This window comes from Pomacea canaliculata, linkage group LG4, assembly GCF_003073045.1.
Source record: "Pomacea canaliculata isolate SZHN2017 linkage group LG4, ASM307304v1, whole genome shotgun sequence".
NCBI lineage: Eukaryota > Metazoa > Mollusca > Gastropoda > Architaenioglossa > Ampullariidae > Pomacea > Pomacea canaliculata.
The window spans coordinates 14,648,717-14,675,601 of record NC_037593.1 but is presented as its reverse complement, the minus strand read 5'-3'; the positions used below and the strand labels follow the sequence as shown (position 1 = coordinate 14,675,601).

General features: G+C 35.3%; 2 protein-coding genes across 2 annotated transcripts in view; both read left to right on the top strand.

The window, feature by feature from the left end:
• LOC112563114 overlaps window positions 1-4,389 on the top strand; it is a 29,426-nt gene extending 25,037 nt beyond the window's left edge. The window contains exon 3 of the mRNA XM_025236866.1: window positions 3,565-4,389. Within this exon, the coding sequence (XP_025092651.1) occupies window positions 3,565-3,651 (87 nt within the window). The 3' untranslated portion in view covers window positions 3,652-4,389. The remainder of the gene's footprint in view (window positions 1-3,564) is intronic.
• Window positions 4,390-6,639: 2,250 nt separating this feature from the next.
• Window positions 6,640-25,334, top strand: LOC112562254 (nicotinate phosphoribosyltransferase-like). The gene is made up of 15 exons (XM_025235365.1): window positions 6,640-6,760; window positions 8,017-8,187; window positions 8,597-8,807; window positions 9,259-9,389; window positions 9,628-9,743; window positions 10,610-10,694; window positions 11,137-11,245; window positions 14,123-14,263; window positions 14,518-14,602; window positions 14,962-15,042; window positions 16,256-16,358; window positions 16,745-16,830; window positions 17,125-17,196; window positions 18,346-18,453; window positions 18,912-25,334. Exons 1-15 carry the CDS (start codon window positions 6,682-6,684, stop codon window positions 18,987-18,989), a joined length of 1,656 nt encoding a protein of 551 aa, XP_025091150.1. The 5' UTR covers window positions 6,640-6,681; the 3' UTR covers window positions 18,990-25,334.
• The last annotated feature ends 1,551 nt before the right edge of the window (window positions 25,335-26,885 follow it).

Here is a 26,885-nt window from a genome sequence, read left to right as displayed (position 1 = left end):
GGAAGACATCTTCATGAGGACGTCTTGTGGGAATATCGAGCACGTTGGCTGGTGGGTTCACTGTCATCGCGCAGCTTCAGCTCAAACCGATCCGTTATGCCAAACCATTCACTGCAGAGGATTAGATAATATCCTTCATCTTTATTCTTGTTCTCACATCAACATCTCTCTCTCTCTCTCTCTCTCTCTCTCTCTCTCTCTCTCTCTCTCTCTCTCTCTCTCTCTCTCTCTCGCTGTCTTTTTTTTTTCTCACTACAATCAAAAGATTATAAAAAAAGAATTATAAAAGAAATGAGACCTTTCCAGTAGGTTCTTCAAGTAAATTGAGGTCTTTGCCGTTCTATACTAGTTTTACATATTATGGGGTGATCATCTCTCTTTCCCGAACTATTGGTTTTATTTTATCTTCAATGCATCATTATTTTCTGAGTGACGTATTCTGTAAGTCCATCTTCCTTAAAGGGTAGCATCAGTCTGATCCTTCAGTTTTTGCCACCAAAGATCTCATGATCTCATGTATGCTTTGTGTTTGTGCCAGCAGGTTGCTGCATCTCTCTTTTCGTCGATCTCCTTAATCACTGACTGGAAGACTTCAAAAGGCTCAAAATAATATGTCGTCGTATTGTCTTCCGTGGGTGACATGCGGACAACCCTACACCTTTCCTCCGCCAGCTTTGGTGGCTGTCACTTGAAGGTGGCATTGATGATGTGATCCAACACTGTGATACCGTTGTCTTCACATCACATCTTTATATATATATAGGAGTGGCGTCCCTTCGCCTAGCAGGCTTGAGGAAGGCGGCTCTCGGTAATTTTTTTTTTTGTACTTTTATTAGTTTGTTATGTTTTTGGTGCCCATTGTATAGGCCGTAGCTTTTTCCGTTTCCGTACATAACTGTTTGACTATTATTTTCTTCTGCTACTTTCGAATTGTCCGTCGACTTCCGGTTTTTTCTATATAACGGTTCATTTTGAAGATCTTCAAGAGCACACAGTCAGTCCTTTCCTTTAAAAATGTTAGCGCAATTTTCCTGTGGTTTGTGATTTCATCTCTGCCAGCAGTCTTCTGGCAATTTTAGCTCCGTCGACACTAGTCTCTGTTGATGTATTCTGCGTTTCTACAGAAGACTTAGTCTTTCCAACCTGCAGATTGGAACTGATGGCCGTTGACAGCCAGCACGGGTCCTTTAACCCTGCCATCACCTGCTTTATTTCTGCTTCATGGCCATCTGCTGTTTGTGATCATCCCCTTTATCTGTGAACAATGTCTACATTCGAAGCTTACAAGTCCGATCTTGGAACAAATCTCTTTAAGAAACATATTTCCTATTCCCTCAGTTCTAAATTCCTTACCTTTATCCGTGCGTTTGGTTTCTGTTTATCACGATGCCATACTTCAGTTGTAGTTGTGTTTCTTTTATGGCGGGCTATCGGTTGGTTTTGGAGTGGGTTGTGTATAGCGAATTGAGCTCGCCTCCATACTGAGGAATGCGCTCTACAAATGATATCGTTTATTGCTTTGAGCATTGGTTTTCACATAGTATATTAGGGTTTGTTTGTTTGTTTGTTTGTTTGTTTGAGGGAATGGGAGCATTATGATAAAACAGCAGACGCAAAGCCTTGTCACTCTACTTCAGCAAGGAATACCTTGGTTGTATTATCTCAATAATGTACTTTCAGATTTTACAATGGTGCTTTCTCAGATTGAACATATTTATTAAATTTCATCAGAAACAGAATATCTTCTTAGCCGATCTGCCGACTGCCGATTCAGAAAATCCAAATTGTGCTACAACCCATTTTCACTCCTTTTCAACTTGTTTTGTTCAGTTCTTTCATGATTTAAATGTGTTTTTGTTAGTTGCTATTGACTGCGTCTTGTCTAGATGATGATGCTGATTGATACTACTCGTACAACCCACAACAGTTCATCGTCTTTTTTATCGGTGTCATCGCCATTTTCTGTTTGTTCACACATTTTTTTGTGATTTGTGTCTTCACCCCCTTGCCTCAGTTGACAGCACATCAAAGAAATGAAAGTGAAAGGAAGAGCAGTCAACGTTCACTTGCTGCTCACAGTAGTTTTCTTCCAAATCTGTTCATGTCTTCTGTTTGTTGGGAGGGTTGGGCAACGCGTATTGAAAATTGAATTGATTGCTCATCACCGTCGCAGATGAATGTTTGTTTTGTGCAAGGAGACCAGTCGTCTACCTTTGTACCCAAATTTAAAAGACACTCACGTTTGTTGTGCACAGCAACGACAACTGTACACAAACACGACGACCCTAGAAAAGACCTCGCGGACGAAGAGTTTCTCACCAGACGGCCACAGACAGCTGCTGACTACTGCAAGCACCTGGCACCACACCTGGCAAACACCTGCAGCTCCGTTACGTCGGCTGGACTTCGCTTTCTGAACACAAGGTGAGTGAAAGCTTCTTTGCATCGTCTTCTGTCTTACTGTTTGAGTCGAGCTAAAGACGTTGGCCTCTTTGGAGTTTCGATGTTTTGCTGAAGCACGTTTAGGCGATTCCGGTAATAATCTTGCAGGCATTTTCCCTCACCTGCAATTGTATTTCTCAGGAAATATTTTAATTGCTTTATATTACTTTTGACAACAGACACGTGCAGTGTATGTTTAATAAGTATTTCTACTTGTACAGTACTGATGCTAGTCTCCACATCTTTCGTATGATTATTGCGAGGGTGGTAATAGTGCTGCTAGCCGATTCAGCATTTTGAGTTTCATTGTCAGCAGAAGTAGTCGTCTTTTTACATATAAACACACGTAGCTTTACCACACACTGCTAATGTTTCCAAGGATAGAGCTTGTCACACATTTGACTGTCGAACAATTCTGTATAAACTTTCCTACTTATGACATACCAATTTTAAATGTGCAAACTGTCGTTCTATGAAGTCTAGATGTATGCACCCGCCTGCTTAGATATCTGTTACCACATGTACACTGCTAGCAAGGATCTTCTCTCTTCTCCTTCGTCTCTTTCTCTCCACTCTTATACCGCCCAACCTGCTCCTTCAGAAAGTGTGACAGTCAGATAACTGGATTTGCTCACAAATATCATGTTAAACGTAGCCGACACACTTGGAATCATACATTTTCGTGTTCCTTATCACCCAGAGTTGAGCAGAGGGCAGTGGAATCATAAATGTCTAGACTTTACAACAAAAACAGTATTTTGTTTTTAACTTTACGGGAATTTTTGTCATCCTATTGTCATTTTAAATTCCAAGACTTTAGTTTTTCCTTTAGTTTATTTAATTTGTTCCTTGCTATTGTCTCAATTTCTATCTTTATTTCTTTTACATCTCTTTGCCTTTTATCTTTCTTTTCTTCCAGTTAAAGACGATCCCACGATATATTTATGTCATGATATTTATTTCTATCTACCAACCTTTCTTCTTATGTTTTCTTTTTTGTGTTTCTTTTTCACTACTTATTTTATTCAATTTCTCTTTCATCTCTTTATGTTTGTTTCTATTTCTTTCCTTATTGTCTAATTCTTATTAATTCTTTAATTCTTGATTCTGCATAATTTTTAGCATGGCAGGTGTCAAGGTGTTTACAACCCTTCTCCTGATGACTGTCGCCATGGTTACCATAGCGTCTGCTCTTCCTTCTGGTCATAAACCGCTGGACACCTTGACCCAGGACTCCGCTGCACGACTGGTTCGTCACCGACGATTCGCCTTGAATAAGATTGCATTACCGATTATTGCCACGGTTGCCGCCACCATACTTGGTGACGTAATCAAGACGGCTCGACCCGATGACTTGGAGGATCTGGAACTGATGAAGAAGATAGGTAACATGAGCATCGCAGAGCTCGCGGATGAAGACGCTTTCTCAAAGTACTTCGTGAACATCTCAAGCAATCGCTTGCGAGAAATCTAGAAAGTGCCTGGGAGAAATGTAGCTCTTCAGGGTGCAAGCCTTAAGGAATCGCATTTTTGCCAGCAGGAAAACCGATAAAGATAAAATTAGAAACGTTGGGACAAATGCAGGCAAAATGAAAAGCTGGGATTTTATTTTACCAGATATTACAATGTTAGTGTGATTTTTCATGTAGTCACGTAGTTTGTAACTATTTTACTAGCATCTTAAGAACAAATCGAGGAAACCCAACGCTTTAAGTTCAAGAAAAAGAGAACAGCCCCTCATCGTGCCACTAAGTAGCGAAAGTATATTAAAAGATCACGTGGTTCTCCTAAAATCCTACTTCACCGGTAATCACATCAGAATAATATACAAAATGCAATTTCCATGAGCTGCATAGAGGCGCCTTGTCGCTTTATCCGCAGAGATGACCAACGACAAACTCAGGAGTCGTCATTGTGTCACCAAGGTGGCGGCTGACATCTCACCCACATTTTAGAAACGTAACATGGCTTCACTGACTACTGAAAGACGATTTGTTTCTCAGATTCCTTCTTCTAAACAGCAAAAAGGAAGAGTGGTGGGGATGGTGGGGTGTTGCTGAAGTTACTATGGTTATGAATTAAGACTGAATACAAAACTTTAGAAATCGGCTTTAACCTTGCATGAAGCATATCTCAGCGATTACTCCATTTGGCTTGATATAACTGGAAAAATAAACATTAACAACAGTTAATATGTTTATACATTTGTGATCGTTTGTAGTTGCATGCGTGTGTACGTGTGTCTGTATGCGTGCGTGTGTGCAAGCACGCGGAAGTCTGCCCATGTAATCAGCCAGTGCACGTACTGTAGACAGGTAGAAACTCAACTTGTAAAAACATAAAAAAGTGTCATATAACATATGTAAGTAGCTCAAAACTTTCTAATAGCTAAACGAAGGACACTATAATTTTTAAAGCGTTAAAAGTGCTTCAAACAATTCAAGAAAACAAAAATACGTTATCATGTAATCAGTTGTTACAGTAGGAAAGCAAAAATTGAGTAAACACAAGAGATTTGTTTTCATATCAACATAAATTTGCGATCATAATAATATAGTAAATATTAAGAGACACAATGAGCGTCCATTACGGGACACAGACGAGTACATAACGTGACTGCCACGTATTAGTGAACAGTCCATGTTTATAAAAAGAAGTATAGAGGATGAGCAAATGGTAAAGCTCTGGCTGGTAAGAAAAAAGGTTTTCTAAAGATATGCTCTATCTATAACATTTTTCTTAATATTAACATATATTTTACTTCGTACAAACAGTTGTTTCTTTATGCTTTTGATAGGAGCAAAGCATATTTTTCGCGCATTAATTATGAAAAGGAGGATTGTGGAAACTCAGAGGACAGCAGTGCAAGGTTGATGGTGCAGGTTACAAAAGTGTTAACACACATTGGCGAAACTACAGCTGTACCAAAATGATCAGGCTAACTATAAAGTAGATAGTTTTGTGTGGACTGATGATGATGATGATTTGAGATTGTTAGTCCAGCGCTATCCTGCTGTTATTGGGATTTTTTCTTTTAAGTGCGATTTCTGTCTCTCTATGTATAAATAAATAAAAGAAAGAAGGGTAAAATGACAAGTAAGATAAAAAAAAATGATGTGAAATTAATAAAGATATTAATGAAGACAAAAACAAAAGAGAAAATATATAAAGAAAAGCAAAACCTTAATTAAGTCCTAGGATTTAAAGTAACATTAGGAGAACAAGGTCGAGCTCCTGTAAAGTTGAAAATAAAACAGTATTTTTGTTGTAAAAACTATACATTTACTATCTCATGTGTGTCGGCTTCGTTTACCCGTATATTTGTGAAAACTTTAAAAGAGGAAAAGTTAATAGCGAAGGAATAGTTATCTGCACATCTCCAGAAAAGTCAGACCAAGCGGAATAAGAGTAAAGAAGAAGAGAGAGAAAGAGAGAGTGATATCATTGCTATAGTAGTGTACACTATCAGGAGAAAATGCATGGAGCTGCCACTTGGTCAAATGAAGAGTCCACAGCTTTAATATACACTACCGGAGCTGGAATTACTGTGACTGGCTGGCATCAGACGATGTGCAGTCATCATTCACATTACAAGAGTGAAGAGATGAGACAACGATTGGCAGTGTATGAGGTCTCCCACGAGCTCGATCTCACGATCTTCATGGGATATTCGGGACTGGCAGAAGGGTGCTTGAAAATCTCTGCAGAAACAATGACAGGGGAAGGTCATAAACTGTATTATTGCGGCGAAGATGGCTTGGAATTCGTCGTGCGCAAAAAAAGGTGATCGAAGCAGTCCTAATTAAGCTACTCGATGGCCATTTTACAGGTGTACGCATCCACTTCTACGCATAGAGTCAAAGAAGCGGAATTGTTCTATGAACAGCTAGAAGAAACATCCTCGCCGTGGTGAGATATTTCAATGCAAAAGTAGACTGACGCATATCGAAAATATGGGTTGGCACGGTACTTGAGGGTCGGTCCCACGAGCTGGAAGTATATGTAAAACACACGTACAGTAACACGCAATAATACAAAATTCAAAATATCTGGAAAAACACTTCAAAATATTATAGATTAAATGCAAATAAATAAGTAAATGTTCGCTACGTAGGCAATGTGAACATTAATAATAGGGACGGCCCACAGCAGATGGAAAAATTCCTGGCTGTTTCCATATTGCTCGATCTTCATAAATACTTGTTCCCATATCGTTAGTATTGCCACATGTAGGCTAAAATGTCGGCTGCTTCGGTCCTCTCATCGGTGTACGAGGGTACACGCGAAAGCAATGGGGTAATTCAAGCGCTGCTAACAGGTGGGAGTTTTTAACCGTATAGTTGATTATTTCTTTTCTGCTGTTTATTTCTTTTTATTTCAGTATCTGGGATCGTGTGGTGTGAGTGTTGAATCAAAACCGTCAGTTATTGTATCATTCACGTTGTCTGAGAGTCAAGCTGTTTCTGAATAATAATAATGCGTCTACAGCAAATAGATGGGACTGCATTTCTGCTCCATCGTTATCTGGTAAATAGTTTTTGCCGTCATCGTCGCCACCACCAATGTATCTATCTAAACTAGAAATTATCAGAAACTGACGAAACGAAAGTCAATAAATTCCAGCTAGGGATTATACTTTATAGAAGAACAAAAAGTAATCGACGTTCACTTTCGGTGAAGATCTTATGCTTACATTATGCTTAGATTGATATTTTCAGGGATTATTCTCTAGCCTAAAGCATCTTCCGCAGAGAATTCTTACTTTAAGATTAGTGATATCCTGGGCTGAAGTGTACCTGTGTGTGAGATAGAAACGAACTGGGAGAGGAGAAGGATCGAGAGATACGATGTGAGAGATATGAAAGTAAAATGTGTGTGAGAGATGGAATATATGGAAGTGAAAACACACACACACCATTTCTAATTACTAGCATTATTGCCCATCTTCCATTCCGTTTGAGGTCAGAAAAAGAAAAGGGCATATTTTAATGTAAATGGTCTGTCTGAATGAAGTGACACACATTCTTTACTAATTTGTCCCTATTTTGCAATGAGACCTATATCCTACAGTTAAATTCACTCTCTGAGCTAATGCTCCTTGATAATCTCCAAATTTCATATCATGAACATGTAATACTAATAATTTGTGGTCATATTATTGAAGTGATAATGTCTGTCACTGTCCTGGGAAAATAATGGGATAGTGTCATATTTGCATATAATTAAAAGGCAACATCTAGATCCATAAATATTGATTTACCCCTAAGATCATGGTTATAAAGCAGTGGCAAAGATTTCATGGGTGAAGGTAACTTGAAGCAAAATATATGGATCTGAACACACAAAAAATTTAATTTGGAGACAAGAGGTTTGTCCTTGAATCCCCACCCACCCCTCTTTTTTTTGTCTCAGCATTAACTTAATGAATACTGGTCTCTGATGAATTAGCAGAATAGATGTCTCTTCTCCTAACTATGCAGCAGTGGAAAAGAAAAAGGAAGAAGAGAAACAGAACTATAATTTTTTTTGTCCTAAATCCTTTGATTACTTGTGATTTTGGTTTTGTCTGTTTAGATCTATACCAAATTACTATGGCTTATGCATACTGGAAAAGTGGAAAGATGGATGACAGAGCAATTTTTGATCTTTTTTTTCGACGGAATCCATTTCAAGGAGAATTTACTCTCTTTGCTGGTCTAGAGGAATGTGTCAAACTCCTACAAAACTTTCGATTTTCAGAGAGTGGTGAGTAAATTGCATAAGAATGTACATTTTAGCCTACATAATATAATTTAAGGTTTCCATTATTTCATAATCTTGTCCGTTACATTTTCTGATGGTTACAAAAAAATTAAGCTTTTTTTTTTTGTCCCTTTTACCCCATTTCTGTTGTATTCATTTACAAATATTCATATAAATACATGCATGTGTATTTTAACTCTGTGTGTATCTATATATACACTCACATAGTAATAAATTCATTTCTATATTTATATATGTATATATTTTATTACCTTAGTAAAACCTTAGAAAGAGAGTAGTAATATAACATTCTATTGTTCTCAGACTTTGTACTTTATGGGTTACGTAACATATGTTACACTTCAGTAAAGTGTGCCTGTGAATGATTCATGACATGATCACCAATTTTCAGATATAAGTTACCTAAGAAAAGTTCTGCCGCCACATGTGGAAGATGAGTTTTTCCAGTATCTTTCCAACATGACAGCTAATGCAGTCACACTTTCTGCTGTTGATGAAGGGACAGTGGTTTTTCCAAAAGTACCTATGATAACAATAGAGGGTCCACTGGCTGTTGTCCAGCTTCTGGAAACTCCTTTATTGAATCTTATCAACTATGCTAGGTGAGAGAATGAACTCAATAATAATAAGAGCATACAAATTTTAATGATTAGATGATGCATTAACTATTAACAAATATACATCATAAAATATATAACAAATATGTCTCCTTCTCCTTTTTTGTGCTTACTGGCTGTAAGACCCATTGCTTAAAAGATGACCTAACAAAGGGCATGAAATAATAGTTTAATTGGTGAAGGAGTGAAAGTGCTTGTCCAACCAAATGAAAGCAACTAGCAAAGCATGACCACTAGGGTATCTGTGACTGCTGGATTTTTGTTTAATTAAAATAGTTTGTATTCACTTTTTTAGAGGTAATTAGTGCAGCCTGCTAACCTTTCAAAATATAATAATCCTGCTTGTATGACTAAACACCAAAAGTTACTTTCCTTGGATTCTATCTATAACTATATCTATAAGCAGTTGTCAGCATATCTCTCTGTTTCTTATCAGTCTTGTAGCCACCAATGCTATGAGGTTTCGCCTGGCTGCAGGCCAGGACAAAGTTCTGCTGGAGTTTGGTCTACGTCGTGCACAGGGACCTGATGGAGGACTCAGTGCCTCTCGCTACTGTTACATGGGGGGTGAGACAGCTTCAAGACACTTAAGCAACAAAAAAAAAAAAAAATCAGCATTTTGTTGCCAGTGTTTCCTCAAAACTATGCCGCTAAACTGATGATAAATGTAACCCATTGCTAAAATCATTTTTGTTTCCATCCACTCACAAGTGTTTATGGGTTGTTCTGTATATATAATAATATAAATTTTTTCATAGTATTTTATTTTATTTCAAAATATTTATAATATGCACATTCATTGCAGGATTTGATGGAACAAGCAATGTGCTGGCAGGGAAAATGTTTGGTATCCCAGTGAAAGGTACTCATGCCCATGCTTTTGTCACCTCATACAGGGACCTGAGAGAAGTCAAGTGCAGAGTAAGTAATAACTAGTCTCACTCATTTGCATTTGGATCTATGGCCTATATTTGTCTGCCTTTTTAAATTTGTTTCAAATTATTTATCTTACGAATAGTTACTAATCTCTTGTGTTTTGAACAAATATCTATTTTGCAATCATTTTCTGTTTCCTTTTACCACCATGAAGTTTAATATTTGCAATTGAGTAATTATCAATTTGTTGTAAGTAAAAAATATCATTTTAAAATAAAATTAAGTTATAATTATAGTGTAGTTATAATCGTAGTGGTGAAGTGAGTTTCTATCATTTACTTTCTGACACAGCTATGGTCAACAGAAAAAAGTTGATTTCAAATATAATAAAAAATCTTTTAATTAAAAATATAGAGAAGCATCACTTGTGTAGTATTTTAAAACTTTGCAAGTATCCTCTGTTTTGAAGTAAGAAAATAATTTTAAATATTTTCAAATATATACCACAGAATAGTATTTATCAATTTTTACTCAATTATTTATACAGTACTACTGATTATTTTCAGTAATATTTTATAAACTGAGATACTATGTGTGTAAAAATTAATTAAATGCAAAGCTTTTTATTGAACATTCAATGATCTCAAACCTCACAAAAACCTTTTGGTGTACAGCAGAAGGCAAATAGGATAAGAGAAACAGCTCACAAATCATTTGTTATTGGCTTGGCCTAAGATTTTTAACAATTCAGACTTTTATTGTCATTGTGTTTTTGGCTCCTGTTCTGTTCTGTTTTTGGCTTTGTGTGTGAATGATGTTTTGTGCTTCCCTTTCACACTCTGCTTTCAATAGTCTTCTTGTTGTCTGTGATCACATTTCCTCTGTTGATCTATCAGCCTCTGTTTTAACAGAACCTTTTTCGAAAAGATAACTTGGAAAAAGTGGATTTTATTGACCTCTGCTTAGTGTGGCAGCAGAAATTATCATCAATTCTCAGTAAGTAAAATTAGTGAAATTTGAACTGCTTAGAGGCTATTGACTGTGTTAACTCTTTAACTCTTCCTATACAGTTCTGCAAACATCTTCGATCTAAAGCTACATCTTAATTGTGTTAATACGTCCATATCGAATGAGTTAAGACAAGTCTAGCACTTCAAATTCCAATATAATTGTTTCATGTCTAATAGTATTCTGGCTCTTTAATGAGATGGGATATCCAAGAATAGATCTTTTCCTGATATTGATAAATATAGGTAATAAAGATATTGCCTTGTAACAAGCTAATTAAACATTTAGCTCATCCTTATATAGTCAGTGTGAAGAGTGAGCACATCATATCAATATCATTATATGTTATGGAGGTTTTTATTTCTTGAATTAGCATTTTAGGTGTATAAGTAGTTAACAGCTGTCACTTTTCAGTTCCTGTTTTTGCTAGATTTTCTTGTTGATCAAGTGAGTGAAGGAGAACTTGCAGCCTTCATATGCTATGCCCAAGCTTTTCCTGACCAAATGCTGGCTTTGATTGATACCTATGATGTCATCAAGTAAGTTTTTGTTGAATCAATCTCATTTGTGCAACATTATTGTTTGAGGTGTTAATGAAGCTTGAGCAACTTCTCTCCCCTTGTTTCCTTCATGATTAAATGACCAAAAAATGTGAAGTGGTTGAGAGCACAGCATGTGAAAGACAGTACCTATCTCATTCCACTGCCTTTTCTTCACCTGATAAATCAGCTGGATGTGAAGGGGTCCGTTTGTTTAGTCCTGGACACACAAGCCTTAAATAATGCTAATACTGTACGTACAAAAATGAAAGGCTGCAGCAGTACAGCCGTCGAGAGTCAGTGAGAGGGTTTGGTATTCTGGATGAGGGAGAGACAGCAGAACAAGTGGAGCAAAAAATTATCATGCTGGAGTAGATGTCTCTGTTACTGACATCACTGTGGCTCACTGTGCAGAAAAAGGCAGTCAGAGACCTGTGTTAGTCAAGTTTGTTTCAACTTAAAAAACTTGGTTACAAGCGCACCTTCATCAACAATGATATCACTCCTCTTTATGGCAGGCTTCTCAGCCAAGTCAAGAGATTGGGTTAAATGGGGTGGACTGTAGACAGCAAAATAATGTGCACCAAGAAATCTCCTCCAGGACTGTTTCCAAGCGTAATCGAGACCCCTAGATGGCCTTTTCAAGCTTGGGGTGAAAGTTACTGACTGTTTTTCTCTTGGTCTGGGGTATCTGTCCATAACACCTATAGCAGGTGTTTCTTTTGAACCTGAAGGTGAAACCGCTGTAATTGGTCAACAGTCCAAGGGGGCATAATTCTGTGTTTCCTCTTGTAGTCAGCCAACAATATACTGAACAATTGCAACTGACAGATGCAGACCATGACTTTTCAACAGTTAATGCTACTTCATCAAAATACACTTGTTTGATCAACAATATATCTTTAGTGAGATTAAAAGCTAATGAGTGTAACAGCCCAAAGTTGGTAAATAGGCACTTACATTTCTTATTCCTGAACGTTTGTGGTTTCAGTGCAAAGAAAAGGTTTCCTGAACCAAATGATGTAATTTTTGAAATAGATATTGCTTGTCTTCTAAAAATCAAAATAGTCGTTTTGGATCAGGTTGACCTGGCTGGCTTTACATGTTTTGTGAAAAATAGAAAAGGTTTTAGATAGATATCCGGAGGCGTTGCGTTATTCATAGCGAGTTGTTGAGATACATTAAGATTATTGAGCGTGTTCACTTTACCAGCCTTCTGAAGTATTACTGTTTTGTTCAGCACCTGGTTTCAGACAGTGGTTGCTTTTTTTAAATAAGTGTTCCATATAATGAGAAACCCAAACTCTTGTTGGTGCTGCAGAATATGTGCCACCTGAAAACTCAGTCTGTGCTAGCAGATCACCTTTTCAAGAAATTGATGAGACGTTAGCTAATTAGAACAATAATGTGTACAACTACTTGTAGATTTTAATGCTAGAACAGGAATTATTCCAGACTTTATTTACTATGATGATGATGATACATTTACTGCTACAACCACTAATTTGATGCACACTTTGTTATTAGTAAATCAAGGTAATTTAGAGACAAGGGTATAAACAGTCTGGACATTCCTTATCTGAGTTTCGTATAAGTTGAGGTTTGTTGATTGTAAATCGTAGAGCAGGAAAGGATATTAATGTAGGCATGTTTACATGTAAAGGGATGAGTGTAGATGATTATGCAATTGTCCCCCTTCTGTTTTTCCATTGGTGAATTTAATGAGTGTATTTCTGATAATCAGAGCCATGTCTACTTGTTCCTCCTACAAATATTTAATAATAATCATCAACATGCTGAGGATCAAGCATAAATTGGATGACTAGAAAAGCATACCATGCGGTTTGAATAGATCAGTCTGGAGGAGTGATATTCTTTGGATATTCTTGATAGTATCAGTGAGGAACATGTCAGTGATTTAGCTGTTTTATTAAGCAGACTATTGGAAAATGTTCAAGCAAGTCAAAATGAAGTGTCTGAAAAACTTTTATCATTTTGTCCGCAGCAAAAGTGTCTTCCATGGTACATACTTATCAGTGTAAGGAAAAAAAACCTAACAAAGCTACTAAAAAAGGGCACCTTCCCTGGTTTGATTACAAATGTCAACGAAAATGTAAGAAGCCAAGGAACTTATCATGATAACATTAAAGAAATCTTCAAATACTATAAATCCAAGTAAGAAGTATATCAAATACAGAAGTCATTTACATGAGAAGCTACGAACCATGTGATATAAGAATCCCAAATCATATTGGAAGTTTCTTAACTCATCTGTTACAAATAGGAATGATAGTAGAAAACGTTCCATCTCACAATGAATTTGTATACCATTTTGAAAAATTAGGAAACATTCCTGATGAAGATATCCACTTGATACATGCCTCTCAGAGGTAAATGGTGATGCAATTATACAAGGCATGTGGAGCTATGGTTCCAAATGAATTTCTTAAAACCTCATCTCCAAAATTAATAAATATATTAACCTCATTGTTCAACCTTGTTTTACAGTGTGGTAAATCCGAGAAGCCTGGTCATTTTGGAATGATTTGTCCACAGTATAAGGGTAGAGGTGATACTTTAAATGTTGATAATTGCAGAGGTATAACCATCTTGAGCTGCATTGGCATGCTATTTCCTAATGTAATGAATAATAAATGCAAAGGAAAATAGTAACAAAAATAAATATACAATGCTGATTTATAGGTTGATAAAAATGAAATTGGTTGGTCCCCACTACACATGCGCACACTGAACTTATGCACATTTTTTTTTTTATGTCGGGAAATGAGTATTAGAGGAATGACATTACTTGCATGTGGTCATAGCGGGTATCATGTGTCAGTACTGATATAGCCCATATTTTGCAATCTTTTGTAGGAGTGGTCTTCCAAACTTTTGTACAGTTGCCATGGCACTGCATGAGCTTGGTTACAAGCCTCGTGGAATCCGACTTGATAGTGGAGACCTTTCTTACCTGTCACGTGAAGTCCGCAAGGTGTTTAAATTAGTTGCAAACTCGTAAGTCATATGCTTTGCTGTTTGATATGTTCACAGTCAGGATTCTTCCACTGGTTAACTCTGTCTTCAGCTGAGAAATTTCTAAATTACAAGCTTATCTAAGAATATAAAATTTTGGTCTTTGTTTTATTCTCCTGCTTTCTTGTGTATTATCTGATGACAGTTACATTCATGTAAATCATAACTTGTTTGATAACTGTTATTTTTGCTTTGTAACTTTGACACTGACAGTACCAGTGGTTTATTGTCTGCAGATTTGATGTACCCTGGTTTGAGAGGCTGACCATTGTAGCCAGTAATGACATCAATGAAGATACTATTCACTCCCTCAATACACAGGTATTATATTCCAAGTTTCTCTTCCCCACACATTTTTCTTTTACTTCTTCAAGCAATGGAGACTTTTTCAGAGGAAAAGTAGTTAATTGATTTTCTTATGCTTTCATAAGGCTTTGATGTGAAATCGATAAATCATCAGCAGTCTAGCATCTATTAATATGTCATTAATGCGTTACATAAGTATTTAATTTGTGTATCATTCTCAGGAGAGGGGTCTTTAATTTTTTGTCAAAGTGTTAAGATTGTATGATTTTAAATGTGATTGTTGCAAAGATCTGTGTGTGAAAATGCAAAGGTCACCAATATTGTATTAAATATAAATTATAACTTAAATTATAACAACAATATATCTGTTACAGGGACATGATATTGACTGCTTTGGGATCGGAACACACCTAGTGACATGTCAAAAGCAGCCCGCACTTGGGTGTGTTTTCAAGGTAAACTTTTTACCAAATGTTGTGTAAGTGGAGGAAGTTTCTTACTAACTTTACAAGACAACGCATGAGAAACTTTACTGTATCTTTGAAAGTTTGCATTTGGAACCTCTTTATCTAGTCTTTAATTAACTGTGCATTCGGATATCCAGGATCACCTAAAAAAAACAAAACAAAAAAATTCTAGACATTACAAGCTGCCAAAATTTCATGTCACAGCTAAGTTTTCTTTTTCGATGGGTTTCTGAGGATTATTCTAAAAGGATCAAAATATAGCATCTGTGCAGCCAGGCACTCCGCTGCTGTAAAAAACCATTAGACTTAATCTGATGCAGAGGACTTGTTCCAAACAATGTCCCTCCCCTTTTTCCATATTCCGATGACTGCCACTCATCAATAAGTTTTGACATTTTTCTTCTGGTTCTATGCTTTTCTTGGAAAAGATTGTGTATGGGTCACATCGTCTGTGTAGGTGATGCCTTGTTCCAAGTTAATTCAGTTTGCATCAGCACCTCGAGGTTAGAAAGCGACTTTGCGTAAGTTTGTGCTGAATTGTCGGGGTCCAGTGTGGGAGTGAAAAGAAAAAGAGTTGTTTTGTCAATTGCTACAAAACTGCAAATTATTGAACGTGCTGAAAGGGGGGAATCAGTTGCTATACTTTCATCAGAATTTAACATCATAAATCAAACAGTGCATGCTATTGCATCTATTCTAGCATTTGCAAATTTTAAGAATTATTTTTGATTATGCATGATTTCTGATTATTCAGATAACCTGCACCAGTCATTAAATCCAACAATTGAGGTTCCACTGTACTTTTATGTATGCTGATTGGAAAGATTGTTATGACTTTACGAAAGCAATTCTTCTCTTGAATTTCATTTTTTTATTTTACTGTTATCAGAATCACTCATTTGTTGGAGTGCATGATTGTTGCTTTTGTTTTATATCTGCATATTATAATCATAATCATCAACATGATCATCAGTCCTGTATCTATTCCTTCAGGTGTTGCCATTATTGTATTTTGTAAAAGATCAAGGTGGAATGTTCAGTATGACAGAATTTCTTATGCCAGTTTGTTCTTTAAAATCATGATCACATGATTTTGTTTTTAAAAATGTGACATGTACATTGAAGAGCCATTCTAGCTTTGGAAGTTTTCTTTCCTGGATAATTTTGTTTTGGCTTTTGAAAAAGATTTAATGCATTTCAGCTTGTGGAGGTGAATGACAAACCAAGAATGAAACTAAGTGAAGATGTGGAAAAAGTCACCATTCCTGGAAGAAAAAAAGCATATCGCCTCTATGGGCATGATGGTAAAAATAGTTTCCTGTCTTGTCCGTCAGTTATAAATTTTAAAATCTGGGGATGACAGAAAGCAAGCTGAGAACAGAATGAACATTATGTTATTACACTCATACTTCAAGACTGAAATTAAAAAGATTTGTTATGACATCTACAAGACAAGATTTAATTTCCTGTACCTTGCAAGCAACTGAGGAACTTTAAAAGTACAAGATTTTCATCTCTGTAGTTAATACATACTTTATTCTCAAAGTTGTGAAGTTTTGTTTAACTCTTTTATTCCAAATTGCAATGAATTTCCTATGAGATAATAAACCTAATTAATGAAGCTGAATCAATTTTGTATGGTCATGATTGTTGTGGTTTGTGACATTGCTGGTGGCCATGTGTGCAATAGGCACAGCACTAGTGGACCTCATGCTACAGCCTTCAGAGGATCCCCCTTCTCTAGGACAGCGATTTCTATGCAGGCATCCAACTATGGTAAGAGCCAAGGAGATTTCTGAGTCAGGAGAGTTAACTTTCAGCTTCCCATATAATATTATTATTGTAAAAAGAAAATGCAAAAAGAACACCAGTTCAGATCACCTGCAAACATTGCATTATTTCTGCTGGCTATGAGCACAAATGGAATTATCACTGAGAAGCATTTATGACATTAAAGATTTTGTGTATAAGTGTGAGCAAGAAAGAGTGTGTGTGTGTGACTGCAGAAGAATATACTGTCTGATTTTTGTTTTTTCATGCAAGTAATTTCTTCCACTCTTTTCTTTTCAGGAATCAAAACGAGCATATGTAGTTCCAGCCGAAGTCCAACCACTTCACCATGAATACTGGAAAAATGGCGAGGTAAAGAATGCTCCTGAAATGAGAGTGGGGGGACAGAAAGGGAGGGATGTAATCATCAGGAAAGGGGCTAAACAAACAAAAAGACATGCAAGAGAATGCACTCATGCTGTGGTTCAAGTCTGACATCAGTTCATTTTTAATATCTGTTATTTTGATCTTTGAAAGCATCTGTCGAAGATTTAAGAAAGAAAATAGAACAAAGTTAAAATTGCATAGTCGGTAACTATTTCTTTCAGCTTGTATCCATTTTTGTTTTCTTTTCCAGAAACAGTGTCAGAATTGATTCTTAGCCAAAAGAGTACCCTTCTGAACATTTTGAAATTCCTACTGTCTCGGTGAAATAATCATTGAGACCAAGTACAGATGATATTTGTGTGCTGACTTAATATTCTGGAGTGACTTCCCTTGTCTTAAGACAATCACAACATATACTGTAGTTAAATTTTTTTTTTTTGGTCCTCAATAATTTAATCCACCTTTTTGTCGTGAATGTTAACATGTTTCATAATTCTAAATCCACAGAGATCTGGCTCTGATTTCATGCTCACAAGTCCTCTTTATTATAAGAAGCATGCAAGTGTGTACAAATGAATTTGCACAAGGGTGCATGAAAATATAATTTTTTAGAGATTTTATTTACTTTAATTGTTTGCTTCTGTAGTGGGCCCTAACTTGGGAGCGTGTGGTTGTTGGGGTAAACACTTTCTTGGTGTATGGCAACACACAAAGTCTCAGTTTTTCTTTAATAGGTAAAATGTTATGACTTTAAAAAAAAGAAGAACGAAAAACAAAACTAAAAATAAACTGAAGATAGAACTAAAAACAAACCCTATCTTCCCTGAGTTGGCACAAACATTCTAGGGCACTCAAAAGAAAGCTAATGGTGGACCGGAAGGAATAAATACTCCCTGGTGACCAAGTCTTGTGAGAATATCTCCCACCCAGATAAAATTGAGTAAAAGTTCACATCAAAATAAAATTAACAAGCTAAAATTGCTTTCATACTCTTAAATGTCGTGGGCATTACACTTCTATTGCCTTGGCATGTTTAGTATTACCCTAAAAGAAAGTTCCCTTTTCTGCCAAAGACCCATCATACAAACTTGTCAAAGCTAGTTTATAACAGAATTTATGTTACCTGTTACATAGGTTATACGAGACCTACCAAATCTTACGGAACTCCGCAAGAAAGCATCGAAGTCCTTACAGACTCTCAGACAAGATCATAAACGCACACTCAACCCCACACCATATAAGGTAATCAGGCCACTGTACTTTAGTTTCTCACAGGCTTCCTTTATGTGTGTGTGAGGACTGACAAAATGACTGTATCTGATGACATAACTGACTTGTATTGAACTCAGTGACTGTGTATCCTTATACCAGCAGTCATTAGTCATTTCTGTTTAATTGTAATTGTTCTTTGCTTTATATTATATTGAAATATATGAAAGATTGTAATATTGGTTTATGTAGATAAAGTAGATAAGGTTATTAGAATATGGCATAACTATAGTAGGAGGTTTTCCCATCAAAATAATGGAAACAGGGCTTCTGCTCGTCAGATATTTGCTATCCAGTCCATTTTACAGAACAAATTGCATTCAGATAGGGATTAGTACTGCATTTGTTTGCATGGGTAAATATTGTTTAATAATGGGCTTTCTTTCCTTATGCATGAACATTAAACATTCTGTTCTTTAATTTTTATGCAGGTGTCTGTCAGCTCCAACCTGTACACCTTTATACATGACTTGTGGCTAGAGAGTACACCCATAGGAGAACTTTGTTAATTGTAAATCCCCACAGTGAGTTGCTGCTTCCTTTCCATTTGAAGAATTGTCACCGGTGGCATCATAGAAAAGTTTGGATGTTTTAATCACCAGAAGACTGCAAATAATTTGAGTCTGCAGATTTTCTTTAACAAGCAAAACTCCCCTTTTTCCTCCTTTCCTCTTCAACCCCTCCCTTATCCACAGCCTTTTCATTTTTGTCTGCTTCTCTGTCTTTACCGTCTGTCTGCTGGGTAGTCTAGTGATGTAGTTGTCACCAGTATTGGTGAGGATCAGGTGTCTTAGGTGGACATCGCTGTTCTTAGGCAGCCATAGTGGGTGGCATAGTGTAAAAAATTCTTCTGTAGCTTTTTGTCATTCTCCATCTCTCTAATTTTTTTGGCAATCTCATTTATGTTTCTGTTAGAATACTGTCATCTGTATCTGAAAAAGAAATGTTTGAATGCAATCATGCAATCATAATCTGTGATGTTTTGCATAATTTGTATTATAATAGTTTGGGGTTTTTTGGTTGAACTGGCTGTCAAATATTTATTTATATAACACTAGTTTTTAACCAGCATGTGTTCATTTTCCACACTTTACATGATTTTATTTTGTCGTGCTAATTGATAATCTTCTGGAACATCTTTGTTCCTCTTTTTTATTGTGTTTTTAAAATGCATTGCTCACATCAATAATGTTCATTATTTAGTGACATGGAAATTCTGAAAAAAATAGACAATCTGGATGAAAAGAAAAACATAAAGAAAGGATATAATTTAGTTCCTGTATGACTTCATGAGTTGCCATGGATACAGCTTGCTTTGTCTCCTGTTATTTATGACTCAGGAAGCAATGGAACAACCATAACTTCTTAAACAGCTTAAGTACATGCACTGACCTGTTTGCATTTATAAATAAAACGGAGATATGTTGAATCTAGCTATGTACACCAATTTTCTTTATGTTGCATTAGATATATAAATATGACAAGCATCCACTGTGCATATATGTAAACTGATGCTGTTTTTATATTTTTAAAACTAACTTTGAGCATCAAAGTTATTCCAAAATAGATATTACTTTGTATTTGTAAGTGTTTACTTACTTTGATATGCAATGACTTGCCTATAAGCTAATGAACACCTTTTCTATTACGTGAATCACCTGTTGTATTTGACAGCATAAATAGTACTAGTACTATCATAGTATCTAAATCAACTATTAATACTTATCTATTTGACATCTCTCCTAAGAATGTTGATTTTGAAGGCCAGTGACTGTATTCAAAACAAATGCTACATAATTCAAAAAATAAAGAAAAAAGAATATTTTGAGTATATACAGATACCATGTTTATCACCATTAATTATTTATTTGCTAACTCATTAACAAAAAAGTAAAATCAAAACAGGACTTCATATTTTTTTTCCTGCTTTAAGCCCCTAGCGCATAAAAACAAATCTGATACATTTACCCTTACTTAAGCTTTACACTACAATACATTCCTGGGATAGCATCACACATTCTGCCTCCGGACAACTGTGTTAGAAACCTAATTATCTAGTGTCATGTCTGTAAACAAACAAATCATAATATACATGTGTTGGACTGAGAACGTATAGCCTGCACGTTCTCTAAGAAAATGCTTATCTGGAAACAAATCATGCAGACCAATTTCATTTTTTCTTTTAGAAGTCCATGGAAATGGCGTTTAATACTTTGTAGATGATGAGAATGTGACAGATGTATCATCATTGGTTGGCAAGTGTGCAGCTCAAGACAGACAACATGTGCACTAGAAGCTGTCTTATGAGCAACTGTATGTATATAAGTGTATTAGGTACAGAGGGTAATAGTGATCTGTGCAGTGAAGACCTATCCATGTAAAAAAAAATAGGATACCTCATCATTAACTAGTCATGGCTTTCAAGTTAAAATAATGTCAGTTGATTAAAATGTACCAAATCAGTAACATCACAAATGCACTTTAAAACTAAATTAAAATTTAAAAAAAAAACAGCAAAGCATGATGTCTGCTGGGTACAGTTGGCAGGAGGCAACAGGAAAATGCAGGTATCTAACCATGAGTTGACAAAGCTTATGCTTATGGATGGACTGCAGAAAGTATACTTACTGAAGAAATATCAAGCATCTATAAGGCAGTCGACAGAAGAAAAATAAATTGCATTTTCAAATTAAAAACTGCCACCTCTGTATCTACTTCTGTAAGATCTGAAAACCTTTACATTTTTTAAAACTTTTAAATGGTTATATTTTTACAATGGAGGGCAGTACAGGGTACATGTATTTGAGTTTTTTTTAAAGTAAACTAATATTTGATGTTGCCTCATTTGCAAAAACATGGGCAAAATATTACATTATTTTGTTATTGAGGATTATGTTAGAGAATTTAAAGTTGTATTTCAGTTTTGAGTACACCTGAAGTTCTTTGCTATGACCTGTTTTACATTCTAAGTCATTACATGCTCATATATGTCCAATTGAGAGTGCTCATTTAAGATAAAAGTTTGATGATAATAACTGCATGTGAAATATTACTCATTCATTTCAGATAATCATTTGTAAGTCAACCCACCTAGCATAATCCTTTTCCTTCCCCAATGGACCATTAAGATTTATTGTTTTTATGGAAAATATGTATTTGTCATATTATGAAATCTGGAACTTATATGTAATAGTCTGGACGTGTATAAATATACACCAATTGTGAATTTTATATCTTATCTAATACATAGCAACATTTTCTTTAAAACTTGAACTACCTTCTAGAATTCCTTGATTACAGTAAATTTTAAAGTCTGTAATGCAAATAAGAAAACATTTATTTCATTGCTATAGACAAATGTAGAGTTTATATGCTATATAGATTTTCATAGTACATTGCCTGTGTACTGTTATTTTTTGTGGAGGTAAGGATATATCCAGCAATATATATGCAATGCCACTTTGGGTGTTTGTAAACTTCGTATTTCTCATGGAGAAAGACATTTTTTTTAAATAATGTTTTTTTCCAAGCCACACTTGGCTATAATAATAATAATTTAGTGTTTTTTTCTAGCATCCAATTTCAGAAAAAAACCTGAAATATACATGAGTTCCTCATATTCCATATGGAGAATGCTGTTTAAGTGCAGAACCATTATATGAAGGTCAGACAAGAAAAAAGAAATTTATTGGAATGCTAATGCACTACTTTTTCGTGGATTAATAAATGTAACAGCACAATTTAGATATATTATATTAGCAAATGTGCACATTTTCTAGCAGCATGCACTTTCATATTTTAAAATATTCCTTTATTTACTTATAAGCAGCATATGTATCCATTTAGAATTAAAATTACTGTAAGATATGAAATGTTTTTGAAATGTAGTAAAAATCATGGACTCCTTCTAATGCACATTTTTTTAATTCAATTTATAATATAAGGACCATTAAGTCAGGTGCATATATATTTACATATTTGTTTAAAATAAGCAATTTTTGTTAACTAAATTATTGTGCATACAGTGCCTTTCCTAAATATGAAATCTTTGCAACATGAAGATTATGAGGCTACAAAAAATGTGTGCCATATATTCCAAGTACAGAACCTTTTGCAGCAGAAATAAATAATCTTTAAATAAAATTAACTAATGTTTTGAACCAAAGCTGCATTGGATTTAATAGGACATACCATGTTTTGTGCAACATTACTACAACATCAAGTTTTTTAAATTCCCCTGGCATCTGGCTTCAGTTATGTGATTTTTTTATGGTGGGTCAGCCACTTGTCTTATGCAAATGTCTGTTATTTAAAGTGGTGGAAATAAAACAGTTTTATGTGAGTGCCCCAGTTTTTTCTATTTTTAGCCATTTAATTTTGTTTAGACCTGTCTTGTGTATGTGTGTGTGTTTAAGTTTGGGGATGTCAGGAATTGGAAATAAAATGTAGAAGACTGGACTAATTAAGAAAGTGGTGAGGAGGTTTATCTGAAAATGAAAGGATAACTGAAACCTAATTTAGCAAGACATAAAGAGAATAAAATCATTATATTTGTCCCACTACTCTTTCAGGTACCTGCATGATACACTATACAACAATGTGATTGGCCTTTTCTCCAGTCCCACCGCAATAAACATGTTATTCATGCTTTGGAGAGAATGAATCCCATTAAAAAGGATAAATAAGTTGAAGGCTAGTGAATACCTGCTGAAGCATAATACATTCTGACTGGACTGGCTTGTTTGTACAGAATGTGAAATTCCAATGAACAAGAAGTCAGGGACCTTTTAAGGAAACATGGAAGAGATATATGGGTAGTAATGTTATCATAGGGCGAAGAAATGTTAAGAAACAGGTTTGCTAATCAAAAGAAAATCTTATTTTATTTGCCTGTTTACAGCTGCTTTATTTTAAAGCATTTGGAGTGTAATTATAATTTTCACTGATTAAACATGACATTTATTCCTTTGTTCACCTGTATGTGATGCAATAGAAGTTAGATTGCTGAGTCACTGACTGACATTAGACCGCCTTAGAAATTGTCCTGGTTCTTGTGGTCTGTAGCTGGCTTGAAAGAAGAATGCTACATCGTGCATAGTTTATTCCTTGTTACTCCTGGAGGATTGTAGGGCTGCAACATTGTGCATAGTGGGTTCATTTCTTTCTTAAATTGTGCTGTTATTTGAAATGGTTGTATAGCTTTAATGTCCACTCTGTTTTAACATGGAATGGTATATTTTGCTTAGAGACTAACAGTAGTTTGTCTCATTAGCATACAGTCATAGTAAATTATATATTTGTATAACCATTACAAATGCATGTTGCTCCTTCGCCTTTATTGTTGATTTTTGATATTGTCCATTGCCTAAATCTTAAGAGAAATGTTTAATTCTGCTCTTTCCTTGAACAGTGATGTTTGCGTCTTTGTGTACTTAAGATTAAGGAAAATCTTTTTAGATGCAATAGAGTTCAAGAATGTACCCTGTGATGATTTATACTGTTTAACAACTTTGTGGTTGGATTGAAAGACTGTTTCTTAATCAAGCGTAGATTTGGAAATCTTTTTATTTCGATCTTAATATTTTTGGTATTTTAGAAAGTGTATGCTGTCAATAGACACTAGCAGCTAGCTGCATATGCATTTTCTTGGCAATTCTGATTGGTAAATAAAAATATTTTTTAATTTTGAGATTATTTAAAATTCATAAACCTTTCTAGTTGTTTTACAAGCATTTAAATTGCTTTTGTTATTGCTATATCTTTATTGTACATAACAAGCAGCAGTTATCTTTTATAGCTCTATAAAAACCGGCAGAACATCTGCATTTCATTACTGCCTACATATTATGATCTAGGTGCAGTCTAGAACATATACATAATCAAAGACCTTATCAGTTCTATATCAAACCGTTAACCAATCTTCATAAAATATGCAAATCAATGTTCAAAATATTCATCTTCATAATTGATTTGTTGTCTACACCTATCAAAATCTCTTTGTTTGTAACCCTTGCAGCAGGGAAAGTTTTTATTTACTTTTTTTTTGTTTACATATTTTTGGTGATGTGGGTGCCATTGATGGGTTTTGCAAAGCGTGTTGTTATACCTAACCTGCGAAATTCCTGTCAGATCAGTTCGAGGTGTTTGTGCCTTTAACAGTGAATGTGAACTTTTTTTTTTTTTTTGTCTGCTTTGTGACAGCATTTTACATGATATTCAGTGGCATATTGAATTATTTTGGCAATCCTTTGAGTACTATTTAACATTTAAATATGCCGTCTATCTCCAGCAGTAGGAATAGGTAACTTTGTTGTGTTTAAGTCAGGCATTACTACACAAAGTGAAACAGCTGTAATTTCATTACTATATATTTATTACTTCCCTGTTACAGAATTATTGGAATAAAGCGTAATAATTTCATAAATTCACTTACCATAAACTTTAAGACTCTTAGGGTTATGTTTTCAACATTATCAGCATTTGTCATATCCTTGATGCTTTGTCATTTTTAATCTCTTTTTCTCTTCTTTAACGATAAAGTTTATTTTGCTCATATTGATTGCTTGGAAAAATTGCATGCCAGCGGTAGCCAATTATTTCTGTTTTCAGAAACATATAAAAAGCTAAAGCTTATGTGATAATGTGAGAATCTTCAGTTGTTGGCACTTTTAATTGCTGTTGCTGCTGCTTCTTGTTGCAGCTATGATGTGGAAAGATGAAAAAAACGACACAGTTGATTTTTGTTGCTGAATGGTTTCTTTGCTTGGGATTTCTGGCTAAATGTATTAAGTTCCTCTGTTCATTGTTTTATTCCTTATTTGGCTCACCCATACCATAAACAGAATGATTAAATACTGATCGAGTTGTTTCTATGTTGAGTGCACTATAGGAGTGAGAATTATGTTGGATCCTGATTTGTTGGTATCTTTTTAATTTGGGGTGTTTTTTGTTTGTTTGTTTTGAAAGGGACTGATCAGAGTGATGAAACATCAGTACAGTGAAAATTTTGTTTGCAATTAATAACTGACCTTCACATATTTTGTGTTTTTCCCCAAAAAATAAGCTCTAGAATGATTTTTCAGGATGCTCGTGATATAAGCCTAGATGTAAGCCTGGCTAAATGTAGATTTATGTACATGAAAAAATAAGACATTACCTGAAAACAAGTTCTAATACTCTTTTGAAGCAAAAATTTATATGACCCAGGCTCAAAAGACAAATCGATCACTGATATGATTGGGGGAAATGACCGGTGACCGTTCGTAGGACTCCACGAATATGGGAAATCCGTGAACAACTATAGGCACTTCAACGCGAAACTCGTAATACTGTTGACCATGCTTAACATGAAACAAATTAAACATTTCATTTGTGTGATAAAGAAAGATTCAAAATATACATGTTATGCAGTTATAACTTACTAGATGTTAACAGGCGAAGATTTGAAGTGCAGTGACGCCAGATCGAGTTATTTACATATTTACAAGGTTTAGGACATAATTAAATTCCTTCCTGAGCATTTTTTTCGTTGTTGTGGTTTGAATTTTTATTTTCTCAGGTTTGATATCGGCATTGAATGTTACATTTATTTCCTAACCCTGTTCACTTGTAGGAAATATATTTCTTGCAAATAAACTTAAGATGTACGTGATAATGAAACTATACAGATCGAGCGCTTTGCTCTGCAAAAATGAAAACTTCATGCAGACTACAGTTTATTTCCAACTGTCAATATTGTTTTATCTTGTAAGGTACATATCTTTGAGAAAACAGAAATGTTTAGGTACATTTGCACTTTTAAATACAGCTTAAATGTGGGTCACTATTGCTACAGGGATCATTTAATCACCTTTGTAAATGTAAATGTAAATGTATATACAATTAAGCGAACTCCTGGTTATGAACAAGTCACTTTTCCGAGATCGATTTATAAATCGGAACAAATACAAACAGTTGATCGTCTTTACCATATTAATTATATATAGTCATGTATAAAACCTTTTGTGTATTTTCACAAAACATTTAAGAAACACTTCCAAATACATTAAAAGAAAAAAGAAGCAACCAGTCTGCAAGAATTCTAAGACCGTAACAAATATCCACGTTAGCCACTACAATATAAACCGTTTGTAACTTGTAAATGAATGACCCTCGAAGGACGTTCGAAAGTGCACGGGTGTTCATAACTCGGACGTTTGCTAGCGGCGGAGTGTCTGCAGAAATTAGTTTCAGAAAATCTCGGTACCCGTTCCAGTCTACAGCTGTTTGTCTAGGGAAAGAGCTGATCAAGCATACACGTGTCAGAATTTGAAATTGCAGACTGACTGTGAAATGGCATGAGACCGACGCCAATAAGACAGGAACGGGAGACGCGACGTTCACTGCTCGCGCGCTCCACTTAAAAA

What these genes read in the sequence shown, in the direction of transcription:
- LOC112562254 (XM_025235365.1), top strand. Translation starts at nt 6,682, where the DNA reads ATGTCGGCTGCTTCGGTCCTCTCATCGGTGTACGAGGGTACACGCGAA. An exon ending in CTTTCGATTTTCAGAGAGTG is followed by an intron (nt 8,188 to 8,596) that starts GTGAGTAAATTG and finishes ACCAATTTTCAG; the next exon opens with ATATAAGTTACCTAAGAAAA. An exon ending in TGAGAGAAGTCAAGTGCAGA is followed by an intron (nt 9,744 to 10,609) that starts GTAAGTAATAAC and finishes CTGTTTTAACAG; the next exon opens with AACCTTTTTCGAAAAGATAA.